At 38.6% G+C, this 20,553-nt stretch overlaps 1 protein-coding gene across 2 annotated transcripts in view; it reads left to right on the top strand.

Moving 5' to 3' along the window:
• The window catches only part of pde4cb (phosphodiesterase 4C, cAMP-specific b), an 87,882-nt gene that overhangs the window by 42,631 nt on the left and 24,698 nt on the right, over positions 1-20,553 (top strand). Inside the window, exon 1 of one of the 2 annotated variants that reach the window (XM_056266473.1) lies at positions 13,647-13,997. The exons of the other annotated variant lie outside the window; for it this stretch is intronic. Within the exon in view, the coding sequence (XP_056122448.1) occupies positions 13,870-13,997 (128 nt within the window). The 5' untranslated portion in view covers positions 13,647-13,869. Of the gene's footprint in view, positions 1-13,646; positions 13,998-20,553 lie in introns of those variants that run through there. 2 annotated transcript variants of the gene reach the window in all.

Here is a 20,553-nt window from a genome sequence, read left to right as displayed (position 1 = left end):
TGGAGGGCTAAAAAGAGGGCTACTACTCTGTCCTTGGGGTCAAGAAAAGAAAAGAAAATAGTATCTAGAAATGATCGTCCATCAGCAAAGATGGCAGAATTTAAATCAAGTGTGCCAGCTGAGCAGTTGCCATCAAGATGAATGAGAATGCTAACGGTTAGCTCTAACTTTGTCACAGAAAGAGGTGTAACTTCTCAGGACACTTATTACTGTGGTATTGGTGTTGAAGTTGGGATATTTTATGAATGATATTCAAAAGACTCCTCTTGTTTTTCTTTTCATCCTGATTCACTCTCCACAGAAAACTTTTTGTCCTGTTGCTAACATAACAGTGAATATATCTTTCCTGATCATGCTCTGTGTGTAGGTTTCTTTGGTGAACTGGTGGAAATAACTTTCCTAGCAGTTTTCAGTTTGTGGCTGCCCCCATCTGGCTGAAAGGTGAATGTTTTATGTGAACTGCTGGGACTTGATGATTTGTTTTGAGAATTTCGGCCACCATTAATCCATAAAGAATAGCATGCAAACACACACATACTTGCAGAAACAGCGCTCTTTTGGGAATTTATTGCATGTGGAAAGATAAACTTTTGTAGGTGTGTGTGTGTGTGAGAGAGAGAGAGAGAGAGAGAGAGAGAGAGAGAGAGAGAGAGAGAGAGAGAGAGAGAGAGAGAGAGAGAGAGAGAGAGAGAGAGATAGTGAGATACTGAATAGGATCAGTAGTCTCGCCAGAGGTTTATTTAGGCTTCCTCAAAAGAGAGTTTTGTTTAATTTGAGAAAAATAAGCTCAGAAGAATAATGCAGAATACATCACCGATTGTGCTCTGGACTTGAATGTTATCTGAAATCATGGGAGGAGAGGTGAGCTTTCATTTTTTAATAAACAAATGGAATTTGTTGTGTTCATAAGTGTTATGGACCTCTTTAATGTGTGTGAGATCTGAAGTTAATGAGTAAACAAGATGGATAACGTTCTGTTTATTATGAGCATGTGCTTAAGTTACGTCATCTGCCGCTTTAAATGCTCGAGCTCTTTGAAACAGGATGGATTCTGATTGGCTGTCAATGTTGTAATCATTCATCAGTGTCACGATTTGGGGCACGTTCAAGTTCAAAACGGTGCGCAACGTTTTGCTATGGTTTCCGGGTCGAACGTCATGTTTCCTGGAAACGGCAACGGGTGTGCAATGGGGTTTGAGATACGTTTTCTCTTGTTTGGTGGGTGTCAGAACTGCAGTCCAGTCAGCAGCAACATATAAAGCACGCGGTATTAAAGTGAACTGCACAATGGGTTCAAGGAAAGTAATTTACAAATGTGTTTGATGCAGCTCGGTATACGCAACAACTGAGGATATTAGAAGACATGTTTGTCTTCTAGCCTACATCATTAATTTGTTGGAAACGCAAAAATGTTCGACTCGGAGTCGGCCTTTAATAACAGTGCAGGCAAGTTACTATTGCGATTCTTGTCCAGATTAGTAATATAGCAAATTTTAAAAAGGCAGTTGACAGAATCTCTTAGATGGTGTGTGACTATGTTCCATATCACAAATATGGCCAGGATCTGTGCATGACTCAAGCATTTTCAGAGATTTATGCACATTATTTGAACGTGGTAAGGAAAAATATAAATATCAAGCTCACTGTATTACATACACTTAAGGCGGGCGTACACGGTGCGATTTTTAGCTGTTTTATGAGCTCGCAGATGATTTTTTTCACTCGGGAGAAATCGCGTGTAAATCGGTTATGCTCGCTTGTCGCGGCTCGTATCGTGTGCGAGGAAGATATGAGCCGAGCCGAGCACCTCTCGACCTCCCGATAATTTTTAAGCATGTCGAAAAGGTTCGGGAGCTGTCGGCTTACATTCGTGAGGTGTGTGCGGTTGAATGAGCCGATTTGTCGATCTATCTCAATTTGACCAATCAGGAAATGAGAAAATCCACAGAAGAAAGACGAAAATGGTGTGGACTACTAGAAACACTGCTTCAATTAATGTTTTTATGTTGACTTTGTGAAAGGTTAACTAAACAGCATCTGCCGTGTTCCTGCTGGCCAGTATTTGGAATATTTCATTCTGTAACATACAGATCTGTATTATTGTTTTTGATAGTGTTATACATTTCTTACAGATTCTTACACGTCACGATGATCATTGCGTTTGTATCTTCAGCCTAATCTTTTTTTTATTAATGCCGACAGAACAATGTTGCCAGATATTGCTACGAAAAACAAGCAAAAACAAACAAAAACAAAGAAATTATAAAAGTCCGAAATAAGTTCAAAGCTTGTGTTTTGGAAATAAGATTAATATATCACGAACCACTTTAATAACTTCCTAAACTGTGACATTAATCCAAAAAATAAGTCCAGAATACTACTGTCACCTTTCCATTATGTGGATCTGGCACCCGCGATCTCACTCACAACAACGCGCTCAAGCTCACTGACGCCGCCTTCACACTGGCAGTTGAAATCAGCTCCGATACGGCTCCGAAGCGACCGGAAGTCATTCATTTCCTATGAAGATTTGCAGACCGCATGCAAATGGGTCCGAAACGGGTCCGACAGAGTGCGGTGCGAAGAAAATCATGTCCGTTGGTCATCCGGATGCGTTAAAAAAATTTAACTCTTGCGAAAAGCTACGGACGGTTCCGACAATTCCAGCGGAAGTTAGCGTTGCTATGATACTGATAAACAAACCTGAATTCTTATCGTTATAAAATCATTATTTATTTTATTAAAAGTTAAGTTGTCATGTCATTTTTTTTATTTTCATGATTTGCTAACGTTATTAGGGCAGTTAATACAATTAAATTGTATTAAATTATACCACTATATCACATTTTTTACCCGACCTGACATGTCAATGTCCTGAGTAGTGTTGTCAAAAATATCGATATTTCGATAAATATCGATACTGAAATATCTGAACGGTACCAATACTAATTTCCTGAAGTATCGATACTAGCCGAGCAGTCACTTTCACTTCTCTCTAGAGGCGCGTTGACAAACACCTCACGTGACGCACTCAAGTCTCATTCGCTCTGGTTAAATACCAAAAGTGAAGTGAATGGAAAGATGGCGAGGGCCGCGCCCCCGCGACCGGCTTTGGTTGATTGATAAAGAACGGGCATGTCGGAGAACAGCGCGGACACGCGTAAAAAACACAGGGCATGTCGGAGTCGGAGAATAGCGTGGACACGCGCTACACACCGCGAGCGGGCATGTCGGAGAATAGCGCGGACACGAGCTACACACCGCGAGCGGGCATGTCGGAGAATAACGCGGACACGCGTAAAAAACACCGCGAGCGGGCATGTCGGAGTCGGAGAATAGCGTGGACACGCGCTACACACCGCGAGGGGGCATGTCGGAGAATAGCGCGGACACGCGAGCGGGCTGCGGGCACCCAACAGATTGTTTGACTAGCTAGCCTATCAATAATCCCTCACATCACTCATTTTTTTTAAATTATTGTATAGGTGAAAACAGACTTAAGGAACAGGCTCCAGGGGTAGGCTACTATTTAGCAGCATTTGCTCAGCATCAGGGGTGTTTGTTGTTTGGACAGACCTGCCCCCACTGATAAAAAAATCCTCAAGGAAACACTGTAACTCTTCTCATTTGAACTTTTCTGAAACATTAACCAAGATGGCCTAGTATTGTTGTTGATAAGAGTCTGTGTTGTTTCGTTTTAATTCTTAAAGTTAACATAATCTGACTGAGGAATCTTAGACAAGTATGTATTGTAACTGTGCTCAAATGTAAATTAACTGGTGCCTATTTAACTTTATTCAAAAATTATTATTTAATTCTGCAATTTTCCTTCATTAGCGATTATCATCAATTTGATTACACAGATATTAATTAAACTAAACAGCTAGACAATGGCATCTCTGAATTCAATAATGACATGCCTTTAACTGAAAATCGAATGTTTAATCTTATTATACATTACTGACTCTATATCCTCCAATTTGATACTGTTAAGTGCTTTTTTGTTACAGTATTTTAATCTTTGATAACATTAGGTAATAAAAATACATCATGTTAGCTCTGGTCCAATTAAAAAAAATAAACAAATAGAACTCAGGACATTTTTGTTCATGTAAAATATACCTCATTGTCATGTTCTAGACTTGTTATATTTAGCTTTAAATTTAAAAAAATACCCCCTTAATATTGTGGCAGTTTTTTCTCCGTGGTATCGAAAATGGTATCGAATATCGATATTTTTCAAGGTATCGTATCGAAGTTAGAAATTCTAGTATCGTGACAACACTAGTCCTGAGCAACTTTCCTCACGCAGCAGCCTTCCTATTAATATCTCTATAACCCTCATCAGAGAGATCACACAGAACTGACAGAATCAACCTTTCTAATCTCTCCGCCATTTTTGTTCTACCCGCTTCCGACGCTTTTCACTGTGTAGTACGACGTCCGTTGGGGGCGTATTGCGTATTACGGAGCTGATTTCAACTGCCAGTGTGAAGGCGGCGTCAAGCCCCGTTCACTGCGCTAGCTTCTCGCAGCAAAATGAATTGCAAACACTTACATGATGAGGTGGTTTAAACGGCTAATTAATCATTCAGAGAGCTTGAAATTTTATTTTTGAATGTGTAGCCTACCGCAACTAAGTTTTTTAACTCATTCACACACACACACACAAGGGTGACCGGACGTCCGTTTCCCGGTGCTGAAAACGAGCCTATATATGTAGCAAAATAATCACGCCTTGTATCAATATTTTATATGCAGTTATGAGAGAGTTTTTGGCGCGGAACTTCGTGCGATTTCTTCGGAATTCAGCAGGTCGTAAAATCGTGTCGTATATCACTGCCTCCGTACGATTTTCGGATAAACTCACTCGTAAAGTGTGCGTGGACATACGATCTTCCGACCGTCAGAATTCGCACTGTGTACGCCCGCCTTTACACTCACCTAAAGGATTATTAGGAACACCTGTTCAATTTCTCATTAATGCAATTATCTAATCAACCAATCACATGGCAGTTGCTTCAATGCATTTAGGGGTGTGGTCCTGGTTAAGACAATCTCCTGAACTCCAAACTGAATGTCAGAATAGGAAAGAAAGGTGATTTAAACAATTTTGAGCGTGGCATGGTTGTTGGTGCCAGACGGGCCGGTCTGAGTATTTCACAATCTGCTCAGTTACTGGGATTTTCACGCACAATCATTTCTAGGGTTTACAAAGAATGGTGTGAAAAGGGAAAAACATCCAGTATGCGGCAGTCCTGTGGGCGAAAATGCCTTGTTGATGCTAGAGGTCCGAGGAGAATGGGGCGACTGATTCAAGCTGATAGAAGAGCAACTTTGACTGAAATAACCACTCGTTACAACCGAGGTATGCAGCAAAGCATTTGTGAAGCCACAACACGCACAACCTTGAGGCAGATGGGCTACAACAGCAGAAGACCCCACCGTGTACCACTCATCTCCACTACAAATAGGAAAAAGAGGCTACAATTTGCAAGAGCTCACCAAAATTGGATAGTTGATGACTGGAAAAATGTTGCCTGGTCTGATGAGTCTCGATTTCTGTTGAGACATTCAGATGGTAGAGATTTGGCGTAAACAGAATGAGAACATGGATCCATCATGCCTTGTTACCACTGTGCAGGCCGGTGGTGGTGGTGTAATGGTGTGGGGGATGTTTTCTTGGCACACTTGACTTTAGGCCCCTTGGTGCCAATCGGACGTTTAAATGCCACGGCCTATCTGAGCATTGTTTCTGACCATGTCCATCCCTTAATGGCCACCATGTACCCATCCTCTGATGGCTACTTCCAGCAGGATAATGCACCATGTCACAAAGCTGGAATCATTTCAAATTGGTTTATTGAACATGACAATGAGTTCAAAGTACTAAAATGGCCCCCACAGTCAGATCTCAACCCAATAGAGCATCTTTGGGATGTGGTGGAACGGGAGCTTTGTGCCCTGGATGTGCATCCCACAAATCTCCATCAACTGCAAGATGCTATCCTATCAATATGGGCCAACATTTCTAAAGAATGCTTTCAGCACCTTGTTGAATCAATGCCACGTAGAATTAAGGCAGTTCTGAAGGCGAAAGGGGGTCAAACACAGTATTAGTATAGTGTTCCTAATAATCCTTTAGATGAGTGTATGCTTATCTAACTGAATTTTTCCATTATACAGGTGATTACAACAGGATCCTGTTTGGAGACAGGTGTTTTATGACCCCATTCCCTGACCCAAACCCCAGACCAGTTACAATGCCGCTCTAGCCAGGACAAGGGCACACAATGAAGTGAACTTAAGCCAACTAAAGTGTCTGAAAAGTCTGAGGGTTGCACCTGACAGGGCCTGAGACATTGCATGGGCCATATTAAACAACATTGCACCATCAGAAAAAATATAAAACATTTCATTAATGTTTAATAAAAGACAAGACATATATGCTTAGTTCTTTGAGTTTTATTTTAATTGTTCTTTGTAAAGAAAAGCCTAGTTATCTTTTGTCTGCAATAAAGAGATATTATGCAAAATCAGCAATAATACTCTGTGTGAAATAATATATTAGCACTTACTCTGAAGTTCCTATGAAGCAACTCTATCTCTAGTTTTTTTTTCTTTAAGTTGTCAAGTATTTTCAAAATACTCTATTTTCTAGGGGTAGGGGTAAACCTGTCAACACATGGCTTATGCATCAAAAATTAAAAGGAAAAGTACAACACTGCCCACCTCTGCATCACTGCTTTGTGCAGACTCTTCTGTAGATGTGAACTCCTGCAACTCATATTGCATTCAGAAATAATAGGTACTCAAGTGTAAATTAAGTAAAGTTATTTATGCACTTAAAGATACCTGAGAGGTTTCTTCACTGTCCTGTGCATTGGGGAAAAAAATGGGCATTACAAAGTGTTGTCCTTTCTTCCCTTTTGATGTAACGTTAGAAAAAGTCTTACTGCACATGCTTCAGCCACCACTTGCTTGGGAACAGGTAAAAGTGTTGGTGTATTGTTTAAAACTGCACAAAAGAGGAAAATACAATTTCATTACAATGAAGTACAATGGGGGGAAATGTGATCAATAACTCATGGCAACATAATTTACATTAATAATAAATATTAATAATAATAATTCATTACATTTTATATAGCGCTTTTTTAGGCACTCAAAGCGCTTCACATGGAAGGGGGAATCTCCTCAACCACCACCAATGTGCAGCATCCACTTGGATGATGCGACGGCAGCCATAGTGCGCCAGAACGCCCACCACACACCGGCTTACTGGTGGAGAGGAGACAGAGTGATGAAGCCAATCAGTGTATATATATATATATATATATATATATATATATATATATATATATATATATATATATATATATTGGGATGATTAGGAGGCCATGATGGACAGAGGCCACTGGGCAAATTTGGCCAGGATGCCGGGGTTACACCCCTACTCTTTCGAAAGACATCCTGGGATTTTTAATGACCACAGAGAGTCAGGACCTCGGTTTAACGTCTCACCCGAAGCATTAACTATGTTGTTTCACAGTCACACGTAGACTTTCACAAGTCAAAGCAATTCATTACTACTCAAGGCTTAACAGTTGATTTGACTGGACAGCCATTTGGATTATAGGCCTACTTAATTTAATGCAGCAACAAATTATTTTACAGTGTACTAGGATAATTTAAAGTTCATACCAGCAGTGGAGGTGTTGCTGCTCCTGGCCTCTGGCTGTAGGTCTGAGGAAGAGCTGAACCCAGGGATGCCCTCCACAATGGGTCGGTTCACATTCAACCCAAGGGCCAGCTCTTCTGACGGGGTATAACATGGGGGTGCAGGACCACCACCTGTTTTTTTTTCTTTTCTTTTTTTCTCAGCCTTTTTCTTGGTTGCTTTTATAAACAGGCAAACATTTATTAACAGTGCCTTTTTAAAAGAGATTAGTATAAGTAGGCCTAGTACAAATTACCATTATGTAGAATATTCTAGTACTTCACTTTTACTTGTTCCCATGTTCTAGTAGTGGGTGGTGACTCTGACATTACAATGAACAAAGTTATTAATTATTTAGAAATGATTAAAATATAAAAATATATTCTGTAATAAGTGATAAAAACATCTAACATGGTCACTACAAACTTAATTTGTCTGCAACTTTTTGCCAGCCCTCTCTCTTGGCTTTTGCACACTTTGAGGTGTTCCCTGGCGTTTTAATCAAATTTTCAAATTCAGCATATCCTTCAAGCAATAACTCTTGCTCTGCTGTGGTGAAAAACTTTGGCCACGGTGAGCAGCCAATAGTAGCGTTGCTGATAAATGTTTCAACTATCGATACATATCCCCTTTTAAACCAGCTCATGAACGCGCAATTAGCTCAGGCCATCCTTAAAAATATTCTTGTTTGCCGTAACCCGACCGACCCTGTCGAATTAGGACCGACCCAATTATTTATTTTTTTCCCCTTTTAGTCCGACCGACTTGCCGGTTGTAAACTTGCATTAAGACCGACCGATTTTTTTTTACTCTTCAAACAACTAATACAAATGCAATAAAATAATATAAATTATATTATAGTAAGTATTGTGAATATAAATTGCGTAGGCTACGTTCTTTCTTTTAAATAAAACCCCGTGGCGTCATCTATGATGATTATGTTTACACCATTGGTTTACGCATGTCACACTATGGCCTGTGCGTTCGCTTCGTTTCATTCACTGTCAATGGTTCGCGCTCGGTGATGGCTCCGGCGCGGCTGCTTGTGATACGTCTGTATGAGCCTACATTTAGTCGCTCATTATTCGAAATTCTTAATGGTCAAATAGGAGAATAGGGAATCGATGTTAACGGCCTTTTCTCGGAGCGCGTCCAGCTCGTCATGATATGCCCACCGCAAACGCGCGTCACACAGCAACTGCAGGCTCTGACAAACAAACACACATAAGTGTGGGAAGCCAAACACACCGAAAGTGGGACAAACGGCACGGTGTGTTACAGAGTTCGCGCTACGCTGACTTGTAATCTGCGTGGCTCAATGGACCGAGTCGCGACAGACTCGACAGCGCAGGGAGAAGTGTTTGCTTGCGCCAGCCAATGGTCAGCGCGCCGCGAACTAATCTCACCAGCGCCGCCCAATAAAACAGCACATCCCATACCGAAATGTACTAAATAGCACAAAAGAAAATCGACCATTCCATAATATGTCAGGACTATACTTAATAGGCCTATAGTTTCTACAATGCGCCTAGCCATTTGACCTCACTGATTTCCATTAATAATAGCAGATGTTTATGGGTCAAATCTCTCACTCTCTCCCTGCAACTTTTTGTTATCCTCCTTTCCTGCCCCTAGACCAGAAAGGGGGCTTGTAACAGTATGGGTCAAATGTAAACGAATGGTGCCAAACGCGCTGTTTTATTGGTCGGCGCGGCGCTGGTGAGATTAGTCATTTTAATTTATTTGTTTCCCTCTGAAAATCCACTTTCATTGAAATCTAGTGGCTTCTTTTTTTTGTCTTTTTTTTTTTGATTCTGCCTATTTTTTTCCAAATGAATGCAGCTGGAATTAATGCATTAAATATGTTTTTTTGACAAAGATTTCAAATTGTTTGTGGTCTATAACCTGTATCAGAATGAGGTTCGCAATGGTGCGCCCGAAGGCATGGGTTGAAGACCCAGTCAGTGACGTCACCATATGTAAATTTGTTTAAATTCATACCGACGTAATCACCATGACCAAAATTATCCCTTTTTTTTTTACATTGAATCTTGAAAAAAAAAAAATAGACCTACCTACCAACCCTTTTTTTTTTTTTTTTTGCTGTTACTGCAAACCAAAATATTTTTAAGGATGGCCTCAGATAACTCAATCCAGCTATACTAATCATAACCGGCAGGTGTGTTCGAAGAACCTAATTAGCCGGATCATGATGAGCACGATGATATTATCTTGGATGTCTCGTTTGATCTCGGATTTTTTAAGCAACGTACGAAGAAATGGACCCTGAGGCCCGTTTCAGAAAGGAGGTTAAGTGAAAACTGAGTATGTTAACCCTGAAATGAGGCAAACTCTTGGTTTTCCGTTTCAGAATGGGAGGTATGTCAAACCTGAGAAAGCAGAGTAAGTCAAGCCCGTTTCTGAAAGAGAGGTAACTTGTACTCAGAGTCAGTTACCATGGTAACTTACTCTGTGAACCTAACCTGGTCGGGAGCAGGTTTTCTTCAGTAAACCTAGAGTTTATTTCGGTCTCCTCCCCTTTTTTAAAGAGGAAGCGGTGTTTAAACACCTCATTCACTCTTTCAGTACATTTATTCATTCTATAGGTTACTCCACATACAAATGTAAAGAAATGTGAATGTGTAGATTGTTTGATGTGTAGACTAGACACATATTAACATTACCTCTGTATGCCTCTCTGTGGCAGCAGAAACTGTTTCTTCATCCCCATCGTCCTGTGAAGATGAGCATTTGATTGAGTAAACTTTATTGTCATAATTTTTGGTGTATTGAGTACTTACAACTGCCTGGGGTTCTGTTGGGACAGGAGGCTCCAAAAGACAGATATTACAATCAGAATCTGTTGGGACCAACAAAAAACCCAACCCAAAGTAAAATAAATGGAAATATCAAAAATAGCCTATATAAAAAATAACACATATGCTCAGCACCTCTTAAATTTTATGAAGGCCCTTGAATCCTGAGGAGTGACTGGCTCTGATGAAGCCCCTCCAGGAATTCCCTCAGCCATTGGCCTTCCAGCATTCAGGCTCAGGGCCATCTCCTCTGCATTTGTGGAGGTGGTGGTGCAGGTCCTCCCCCCGTTTTGCGAGCCTCTGCCTTCTTTCTGTTGGCTGAGTAGTAGTCAAATGAAAATGAACATTTAATTGTGTGAAAACAGAATTAGACCTATGTCAAAAATGCTGCTGCACTGCTATATGCTGGATGCTATTTAGTTATTTAATATGTCAAATGTTTGTAAAGTCGGGTAGCCTACACCCATGATATGCTCAAGCCTTACCTGATTGAATTATGTTTTTATATTTCATTTTCAGCTGCTGCGTTCTTTTAATACCTGCAGGATTGCACCTACATGAAAATTAAAATTAGGTTGAATAATTTTAATAACTTTATATAGGCTGTTCTTCCAGTTTCACCTCTAATATTATAACAGTTGGGTAAGTTACTCTAAAATAGTTATTAATTACTAACTACAAATGACATCTTCAACAGTGTAATTAGATTAATGTAATAATTTCTATCTCTAGAATGTATTGCTCTACTTATTACTAATTAATAAATCCCATATCAACCTCAACCACTTGAACAATACAAGGAGAGACAAGAAACTGCACTTTTAATGCTTTCAAATGAACAATATACAATTGGATGAATTATTCTTGAATTGACCAAAGTGTGTAGAGGGAGAAGGTAACATTAAACATATACCTTTTAAAAATGTATGTTAAATCCAGTATTGTTTTAAACATAATTGTTCTATAGTCTATGCAGTAGTTAATGCAATTACATCAGATTTTACTTTAAATTACAGAAGAATTAAGAGTAATCCCTTTAAAGGGATACTCCACCCAAAAAATTTAAATTCTTTCTGTCATCATTTATTCACCCTCAAGTTGTTGCAAACCTGTATGAGTTTCTTTCTTCTGCTGAACACAAAGGAAGATATTTTGAAGAACGATTGGAACCAAACAGTTGTTTGGCACCATTGACTTCCATAGTAGAAAAAAAAAAATACTATTAGGATGATTATTACAACTTTATACTTATCATTATCATCATAATTATTGTCCTTGGTATGAACTGGCCTTAAAGGGATAGTTCACCCAAAAATAAAAGAAATACCCCATGATAATTCCTCTTTCAGACGAATACATTAGTTATATTAAAAAATGTCCTGGCTCTTCCAAGCTTTATAATGGCCGTGAATGGCCATTAATCCACACGCTCCGGGGGTTAATAAAGCCCCTCTGAAGCGAAGCGATACGTTTGTGGAAGAAAAAAAAATCCATATTTAAAACTTTATTTGACTAAAATAACTAGCTTCCGGCAGACAGCCTACACAAGTCGACTTACGCCAAAGGAGTAACACTTGACGATGGATGATGTAGGATGTAGGAGTAGCGTAAGCTTTGACGCTTCTCGCGGTTCAAACAAACAGGGCTGGGCAACAAACTCAAGCTCCTTCGACATTTCTCTTTAAAAATTCTCGTTTTAGACTTCTAATTCGTGACTGGTGTCTTATTTTGCTCTATCCACTGCGCTTCCGCGGTCATCAATGCGTCATGCTTTATGTCAAGGGTTACTCTTTCGGCGTAAATCGGTGCGTACGTCCGTCTGCCGGAAGCTAGTTATTTTAGTCGATAAAGTTTTAAATATGTATATTTTTCTCACACAAACGCATCGCTTCACTTCAGAAGGCCTTTACCCCAGAGCTGTGTGGAGGACTTTTATTTTAAGCTTTATTCACTGCCATTATAAAGCTTGGAAGAGCCAGCACATTTTTTAATATAACTCAAACTGGTCGAGACTGTTTTCCAAAGATGGCTCCTGCCTGTATACGCATGCATTAATATCGTTTAATGCACAGCTAGCCGTGGATTTTCCCTTACTTATAAAACAGTATGCAATAATAATATATTTATTAAAGTCATAAATGGATGCTGCCTTTTTGGGACATTACTTGTCCCTGTCCCTAAAGCCATCCCCTACACCTACGACTAAACTTACCCATTATATACTTTATTTGCACTTTTTGATTATTTTCTCCCTTTTTATTAAAAATAAATTAGCTGAAATGCAATGGGAAAAAGGAGAACAATGCGTTCAGAAAAGGCGGATAAAAGCCTGTACTTAACCCAGAATATTCTTAGCTATGCTCTCGTGTTCCCCTAACACTAACAATCAATAAAATTTGTCTTCATTTTGAAAAGTGTATTTGTTGTCATTTCAAATTAAAAACCTAATAGACATCTATGAAAAAAAATATTTCCTAATTATTTTAATTTACCATGCAGTACATTTCACAGTACAAAAAACACATTTCAAAGTGAATAGAAATAATTATGAAATTATATAAGCAAGTCCTACTTAAGTGGGTCAAAAAGGACTCTAAAGTACAGCTAATTGCATTTAATATAAATTTTATCTATAACATATTTTCAATAATAAGTATTCTTTTTAAAAGTATGCTAAAGTGTACTTCTTTATTACAAGTAATGTTTTGTTTAAAACAATGCAGTTTGATATTTTAATGTAGTGACATTCATACCTTTTAAGAATGAGATAATTGTACAGGGTCATACTATAAATGCACTTGTGTTATTGCTCGCTTTAAGGCGAATCTCCAGTAAAGGGTTAATGTTGAGACAGTCATCTGGTGGTTCCGCCCTCTCCATAGGCTGTGACTCACTGTTCAGCTGCCAGTCCCACAAACACACATAAACACAAATGCACACACACACCGCCATATGAGGCCAGCATGCTGGTGTAAACTCATGTATATCAGAGTTCAGCTGTCTGACCTGCAGGGAGAGAGAGAGAGTTTACTTTGGTGCTTGGTGACACTGGAAGTTTGTTTGTTTGTGTATTGTCCTTGTATTTAACAGCAGCATTCAAGACTATTCAAATATTTTTTATGAGGATTACAAGGAGTCAATGTGATTTTAAACTGAAAGATGACAACTAGGCTGATACAAGATGTCTGGGCGAACTCTGTCATGTCAGCGTGGCTCCATGTGCTCATCACTCTTCTGCGACAGTAACTCAGCGGTGGGAAGCATGTGTTTCAGACTACATAAAAGGAAGAGCTGATTTCTGGAGGGAAACCAGCGAGAGACACGGAGGGAAATATGAGTTTGCCAACTGGCTGTGTCTTTCTTCCACCCACTGACCGCACTTTTAAAGTTCGAAACGTCAGTCTTTGTGGCTCTCCGTGCGCTGTCAACTGTCCAATTGACATTGTGCAGAAACGCAGGCGGTAATTAAATTTCATATTCTTTTGCTTGTGTTGTGTCTAGAATCAGTTATGCATGCAAAATAGCTTTGGCTCTTCTAAAAAGTTATGTTTTCCCGATGTTAAAATACTTTTTCCCCAGTTTAACAGGACTTTACCTGTAAGCCAATTAAGCAGTTTGATTTCCACAAAAAGGGAGACACTGAGGTTCTGTGGTGCTATCAAATATTTGTTTGAGCGGTCCGTCTTGTCAACTTATGGCTCAACCAATAGCATATGTTTGGGGTGGGGCTACTTGTTTGCTTGACCAATAGAAGATAGGGGCAGGGGTTGAAGGGGTGGTAGGAGTGTTTGGGAAAACCTGTTTGAAACCATTTATTGTTTTTGAAGGTCAGACAGGTGAAGTAAAAATGTCTGATTTAGAACAGTTTATTTATATTGGCATTTCTGTCAGGACAACTATCGTCAAATACGATTGACAATTAGCATACAGTTAGGATTGGCGGTATGGTTCTGTTCTGGGCAAGAACTCCCAGCGCATTCATGCAGCCTAGCATGGATAAGAGCAGGGAGAGCACAATAACCCCACTTAGGGTAAACAGAACAGAACCAATATGAATGTATTGCAGATATCATTAATTCAAGATTTTAAAATACAACATAATTCGAGAATTTATTCTGATTCAAAGGGCTCTCAGAAGGCCAAATACTGACTGGACGAGAGGAGGAGCTGGGGATGGAGGAGGGTAATTCGCTCCTGAGAAACGCGATAGCTGCTGATAATACTGGAAGGTGCTGAGCTTATATATGTATAGTGATAGGCATCGTATTCCTATAGGTAGATGTGGATCAGCTGAGAGTCAGCTGATGCGAGCTTGACTAACGTGACCTGCCCGAACTGACGCTACACTTAATGTTGTTCATTTCCAATATGCTGAAAAGTGACAATTTGTTATGCAAAGTGACCAATCTCCTTTTTCTTATACTTGCTGCCAATACCATCATGACATATAGTAAAAGTTGTTTACTGTGCAGTTTCTGGCTCGAAGTTAACTGAAACAGATTTTTTATTTTATAAAAAAAAAAAAACATTTCAAAGATATGTAGGCTACTGTGATAACTTTCTTCAGATGAATTGAGTCCAGTGAAAGATTTATTTTTTAGTTGTGCTTCATGGAAACCTGTAAATTGTAATTAAATAAACACAACTTGATGCATTTAATTCAGAAAGGCGGTCAATACAAGAACAATACAAAAGCTGTCTACTGAAAATAACCGTAAGAAACATCCAACACTAAATAATTAGAAAACATAACTATTTTACAAGATTTTGTATGGATTTGTACGATGTGATTCGTGAAAAAGTAAGCTAGAAGGTCCACCCTTAACCCTAAACATCAGTGGGGCATAAACAGATTGTACTTAAAGATACGAATGAGATCATACAAATTTTATATGAATTAGCAGCAAATTTAGGTAAGAAATGCTTATGGAAAATAAGTATTGTTTGCCTTTGGACACTTGTTTTGTAGGTGTCAGTTTCTGTGTAGCGATTTGTGTGACTCAAATAAGAACTAAAACGGTATATTCTTGAACCACACATGCTGAAAACATTACAGAAATGAACTTTCACTGATGTTCATTCAGGAAGTTTGTTTTTGTCATTAGTAGTCCCTGTGAGAGTTCTCTCATGACAGTGATGGAGTGAATTTCACAAAAACAAGTCCAGGTCATATTTCACTCCAAAATCAGATCATAACACGTATAAAAATAAATGCATCCAAGGTAAAAAAAACACAAAAAACTTTAATTTTCTCATAATATACATTGCAGCATCACCTCTTTTCTCACAGTGTCTAAAACGGTATGAAAAAGGATTCTGTCTCTCTAAACCTGTCCTTTCTGAGAGCCTACTCTTCTCTGATTGGTCAGATGGCACAGTCTGTTGTGATTGGTCTACTGCTTACAGAGTGTGTCAGAAACAACAAGCCCATTACCATATCTGCATTTCTGATCCGGAGGCTTCCTCAGCACAGTGCTTATCAGTAATTAAAGTATTAAACAGTAATGATGGTGTCAGTTTTACCACATAAATAGAGCCAGAGTCCTCGTCCTTTGGAAGTGCATGCAAAATTAATTTGCTTTCGCAGTGCAGAAAAACAGCAGGTTCTCAACATGTTATCAACATGAACCAAACTCTTCCAGACCTTAGCTACAGCTACAGTGTTTGAGGGCAGGTCAAAGTAGATGTTCATGGCAGCCAATGAAAACCGTAGGCTGCCATTAGGCAAATTTGTTCCAAACCTACACAGGTTTGTGCAGGAAGTAAGACTGGAATTAGTGATGACTCTCTTCAGGCAGTTCAGAATTGGTTCTTTCTTTTGGGAGACAATAACTCTTATTATTGTACACTTTGATCTTTGAAACTTTGCAGACTTTTTAAATTCACAAACACTACCATGAAACTTAATACCTGAAAAAGCATAACAGGGACACAACAGGGTTGTCGTTCTGGTTGAGAACTTCTTTTAAAAAACGCTGGCGGGGAAAGAGTTAATATGATAATCATTTAGTACGATGATATATATGATTTATGATGTCCCAGGGCCAGGTTTGAAGGGCCACATTGTCACTGCCTACTGCTTTACCCTGAAAACTGAAAATAAGAAGAGAGAAGCTAAAAGATTAGTTTAGGGTTTCAATAACAGTAGCCATAGCCTGTTTTGAAGCTGTAATGCAGATATAAATATAATATGATGCCGTTTTGTATAGGGTCAGGTCTATCTGAAACACATCAACCACCCTGTCTTTTATCTCAGAGCAAATTTCACATCATTTCAGGGCTGTGCACAGCAACACAGTCTGCCGTGATCGGCCTCTGTTATTGACCTGGAAAGAAGTGACTGTGTATTTAGTGTGTGCACATGGAATATTTCTGAATCTACAATATAAAGTCTTGTTTCAAATGGTAATTTAAAGAGATAATTCACCCCCCAAAAATGTAATCCCCTACTCATCCTCCTCATGTAATTTGAAACATAAAGTTGTCCAAGCTGATTGTCCAAACTGCTGAAAGCATTCAATGGCCCCAGGTTATCAGTTGACAAAAAAGCACCATAAAAGTAGGTCCAAGCTTCTAAGGTTTTATATATATATATATATATATATATATATATATGTGTGAAGAGTGTCAAAGGTTCATGTTTACAATGTGCATTTTCGATGTCAAGCATTGTAGCATTCTTTGTTCTTCATGTATTTCTTTGGGTGAGTAGGTTGTCTGGGGTTTCCCCTCTTGGCCAATATGAACAGTGCGAAAAAGGATAACAGCTTCAGTTCTGATTGGTCAATGGCTATTATTTATAGTTCATTCATTATCATATGTAAAGAATTTTAATATTTTATTTGCATGGTAAGTTTTACATAATATACAACACTGTTAATAATGGGGATGCAAGGGGGTTGTTTTACAATACCGTATTGGCTATGACCCTACGACAAATGCTAGACTAAGATACTCTTCTCCTCTCCTCAAATACCTAAAACATTAGCCTTTATATATAGCCTAGTGTTTCTTGAGTAAGAAAAAAACTGTACTTATTCAAACAACCTGTTCTTTATTTACCCTTGCACTGCAAACAAGCAGAGACGGTCCAAAATGTGTGCGGCACTTCTTTCCCAATTGAGGCGAGGTGGAGTTATGAGATTTTATTGACGGTTTGATGATCCAGTGGTTCATTGGTTAAATATTTGCAAATCCCACAGACAGACGTAAAGGTTGACCAACAGTAATGAATTGTGGGAAAAATAATGAATTATGGAGATTGAAGGTTTTTCACCAGACAGCGACATGTAATTTTAATGTTCCTTTCTGTGTCAATTTAGTAAAAAGCTGTAAGTGGTAAATGTCTTGATTATCTATCTATCTATCTATCTATCTATCTATCTATCTATCTATCTATCTATCTATCTATCTATCTATCTATCTATCTATCTATCTATCTATCTATCTATCTATCTATCTATCTATCTATCTATCTATCTATCTATCTATCTATCTGTATATCTGTCTGTCTGTCAGGACCACTGACAATTAGCATACAGTTAGGATTGGCGGTATGGTTCTTTTCTGGACAAGAACTCCCTGTGCATCCATGCAGCCTGGAATGGATAAGAGCAGGAAACCAAACAATAACCAAAAACATGATAAGATAAACAGTCAAGTAAGATAAACAGGGCAACTGACTGGAGGTTTTTTTGGGGGGTGGGGGATTATTACCTAATTTGAGCAGGAAGTGGCATCAGCCATGCTTGAATTACTCATTTATTGAAACATTTTGATTTAAGCCACATCTGCACTTCTAATCAGGGTCCATCCCTCTCTGCAAAGCTGTTCTTGCCCATCATGCATCGAGTCTTTATTTGACTGGCCACAGTGCACTTTAATTGCCTCTGCTCAGTAACTGATGTGTCCTGTCGTGTCACGATCGAAGCAATGTTCCAAATTAAGACCGATTCCTAATCGGACCCAGCAGAGAGACTAGAGTCAGAGCTCTGGAATACAGCTGGTGTGCATGTGAACAAGGGCACTAGTGCATTGTGGGAGAAGATCTGTCCTCTTTTACTGCAGACCTCTCATCGTGCTCTTCACACCAAGAGCTTATTGATCGCACCATTCCAGATCCCCGCTCATAACATGAGCACCTGACGGATTGGTCAAATCTGTCTCCATGTTTGCCTGTTCAGAGCCACCAGGGTCATACATAAACAGGACAACAGAACAATGATGACTTTAAGAGTGTCACAACTGGTGCAGTGTATCTAAGTTACTACATTTTTAAATGTGTAGTGGAGTTTACAATGTACTTTAGAAAGGGTTGGGCAAATTTATGAATTAAACATATCTCTAATTAAAATGAAACATTTCTCGCGTTCCGGGAGTGGGGTTCAGATCATCGCCAACAGCCATGAGCCAATGAGCATAAAAGACTTCTTTCAAAAACATTAAAAATAGTAATGTTTCCAAACTTTTGTATAACTGTATAATGTATAATGAAGTGCAGTTCCATATCCTCTCTGCTATCTCACTTTAAATTCAGTAATTGAATTGTAATTAAATGTGTGCACAACCCTGAATGTAATGTAATAAAAATGTGTTTCTTGCTTGCGTTAATATTACCAACTAATTACATCCGCTATGAGTGTTGAATTGTGAAACATGTAACTGGAATAACTCAAATTTATGACGATCTGGATAACTGAGAATCGACACTACATATTGCTTAATTTTACTTCCACGTACAATATTTGTACAAGCAGTTTGTTTTATGCCTTGAGTAAACAACGTGTGCTAACATTCTACTTGTGACAGTAATCATTCTCACTAATCTCGAGACCATAGACCATACTCATAATTTATGACCTGTGAATCTGCCTTCACTTTCAAACCAAAACAAATAAGAATAAAACTAAATAATACATAATTTTGCATTTACGGAGATCTGAATCTATGTTATAACTTTAAATAATAAAAGTCAGAATGATTTTCATTATTGTATTACATTTCATGAATATATATATTTTTTATAGTGAGAAGGAGCTATTTTGGGGTAATTTTGTGGAAAAGGTGTCTTTAATTGTAACAAAAGTATTTACAATAAAAAAAATCATAATAGCCTACTCCTAAAAATCGGCTTTATTTTCTGTGTACAAAGTACAATTTTTTTTTTTTTTCTCGAAAGCGTGTCTGATCCTGAACCTGTCTGACGTGCGTTATTGTGGTATTCTACAAATCTGTCAGCTCTGCTGGCGTGTTGCGACTTGTGTGTCGGCAAAGAGAAGCTACGTGTGTGTGTGTGTGTGTGTGTGTGTGTGTGTGCGATCAGAATACAAGAGAAAAGAAAAGGACTGGATGTATTTATGGTAAATCACTGTATTTAGATTAAAGGTTTACAGATTTTGATCTCTGGATTTAAGTAATTCGAGATATTTAAAATGAATATCAAATCAAATTAGTAAATCAAATGTAAGAAATGTATCTCTTTATTTAGTAAGAAATATGTTATATGGTAAGATTGGCATTTGGATTTGTCTCCAAGGTTCCTTATAAGTCTTGAGTTAGAATGGCAATCTGCTTGCAGACAAGACCAAGATCTGCTGAAAAGCACGTACTGTGGTAAGTTCACTGTTGACATTTGCCACATTATATAAACTGAGGCGTATTGTCAGACTGCTCTTCAGAACTCGTAATTTGTACTTTGCTCTTTTTCTTCTCTGTTGAAATATTTGGAGTTTGCTACACCGTATTCTGAGAAAGAAAAAACATATTCTGTAGGCTGTAATTGTATTATATTATGATATGTCATATACATTGTGGTCAGTATTTGTTGCACTATTATACATAGTTTCCCCCCAAATCCACATAATTGTACCTGTTGTCATGACACTGGTTCTCTGGTTTCTCTGATAACATATGCATGTTGACGAGACATATATTTGATATCTGTGTGTTTTAGTCTGGGAAATGTCATTTTAGAGCACTTTTCTCACCTATAGTATGTGTTTAAAACAGCAGATTTTG

This window comes from Rhinichthys klamathensis, unplaced genomic scaffold (genome assembly GCF_029890125.1).
Source record: "Rhinichthys klamathensis goyatoka isolate OS25496 unplaced genomic scaffold, OSU_Roscu_1.1 h1tg000249l_1, whole genome shotgun sequence".
NCBI lineage: Eukaryota > Metazoa > Chordata > Actinopteri > Cypriniformes > Leuciscidae > Rhinichthys > Rhinichthys klamathensis.
The sequence above is the reverse complement of the archived record's forward strand: the minus strand, read 5'-3'. Positions and strand labels throughout refer to the sequence as shown.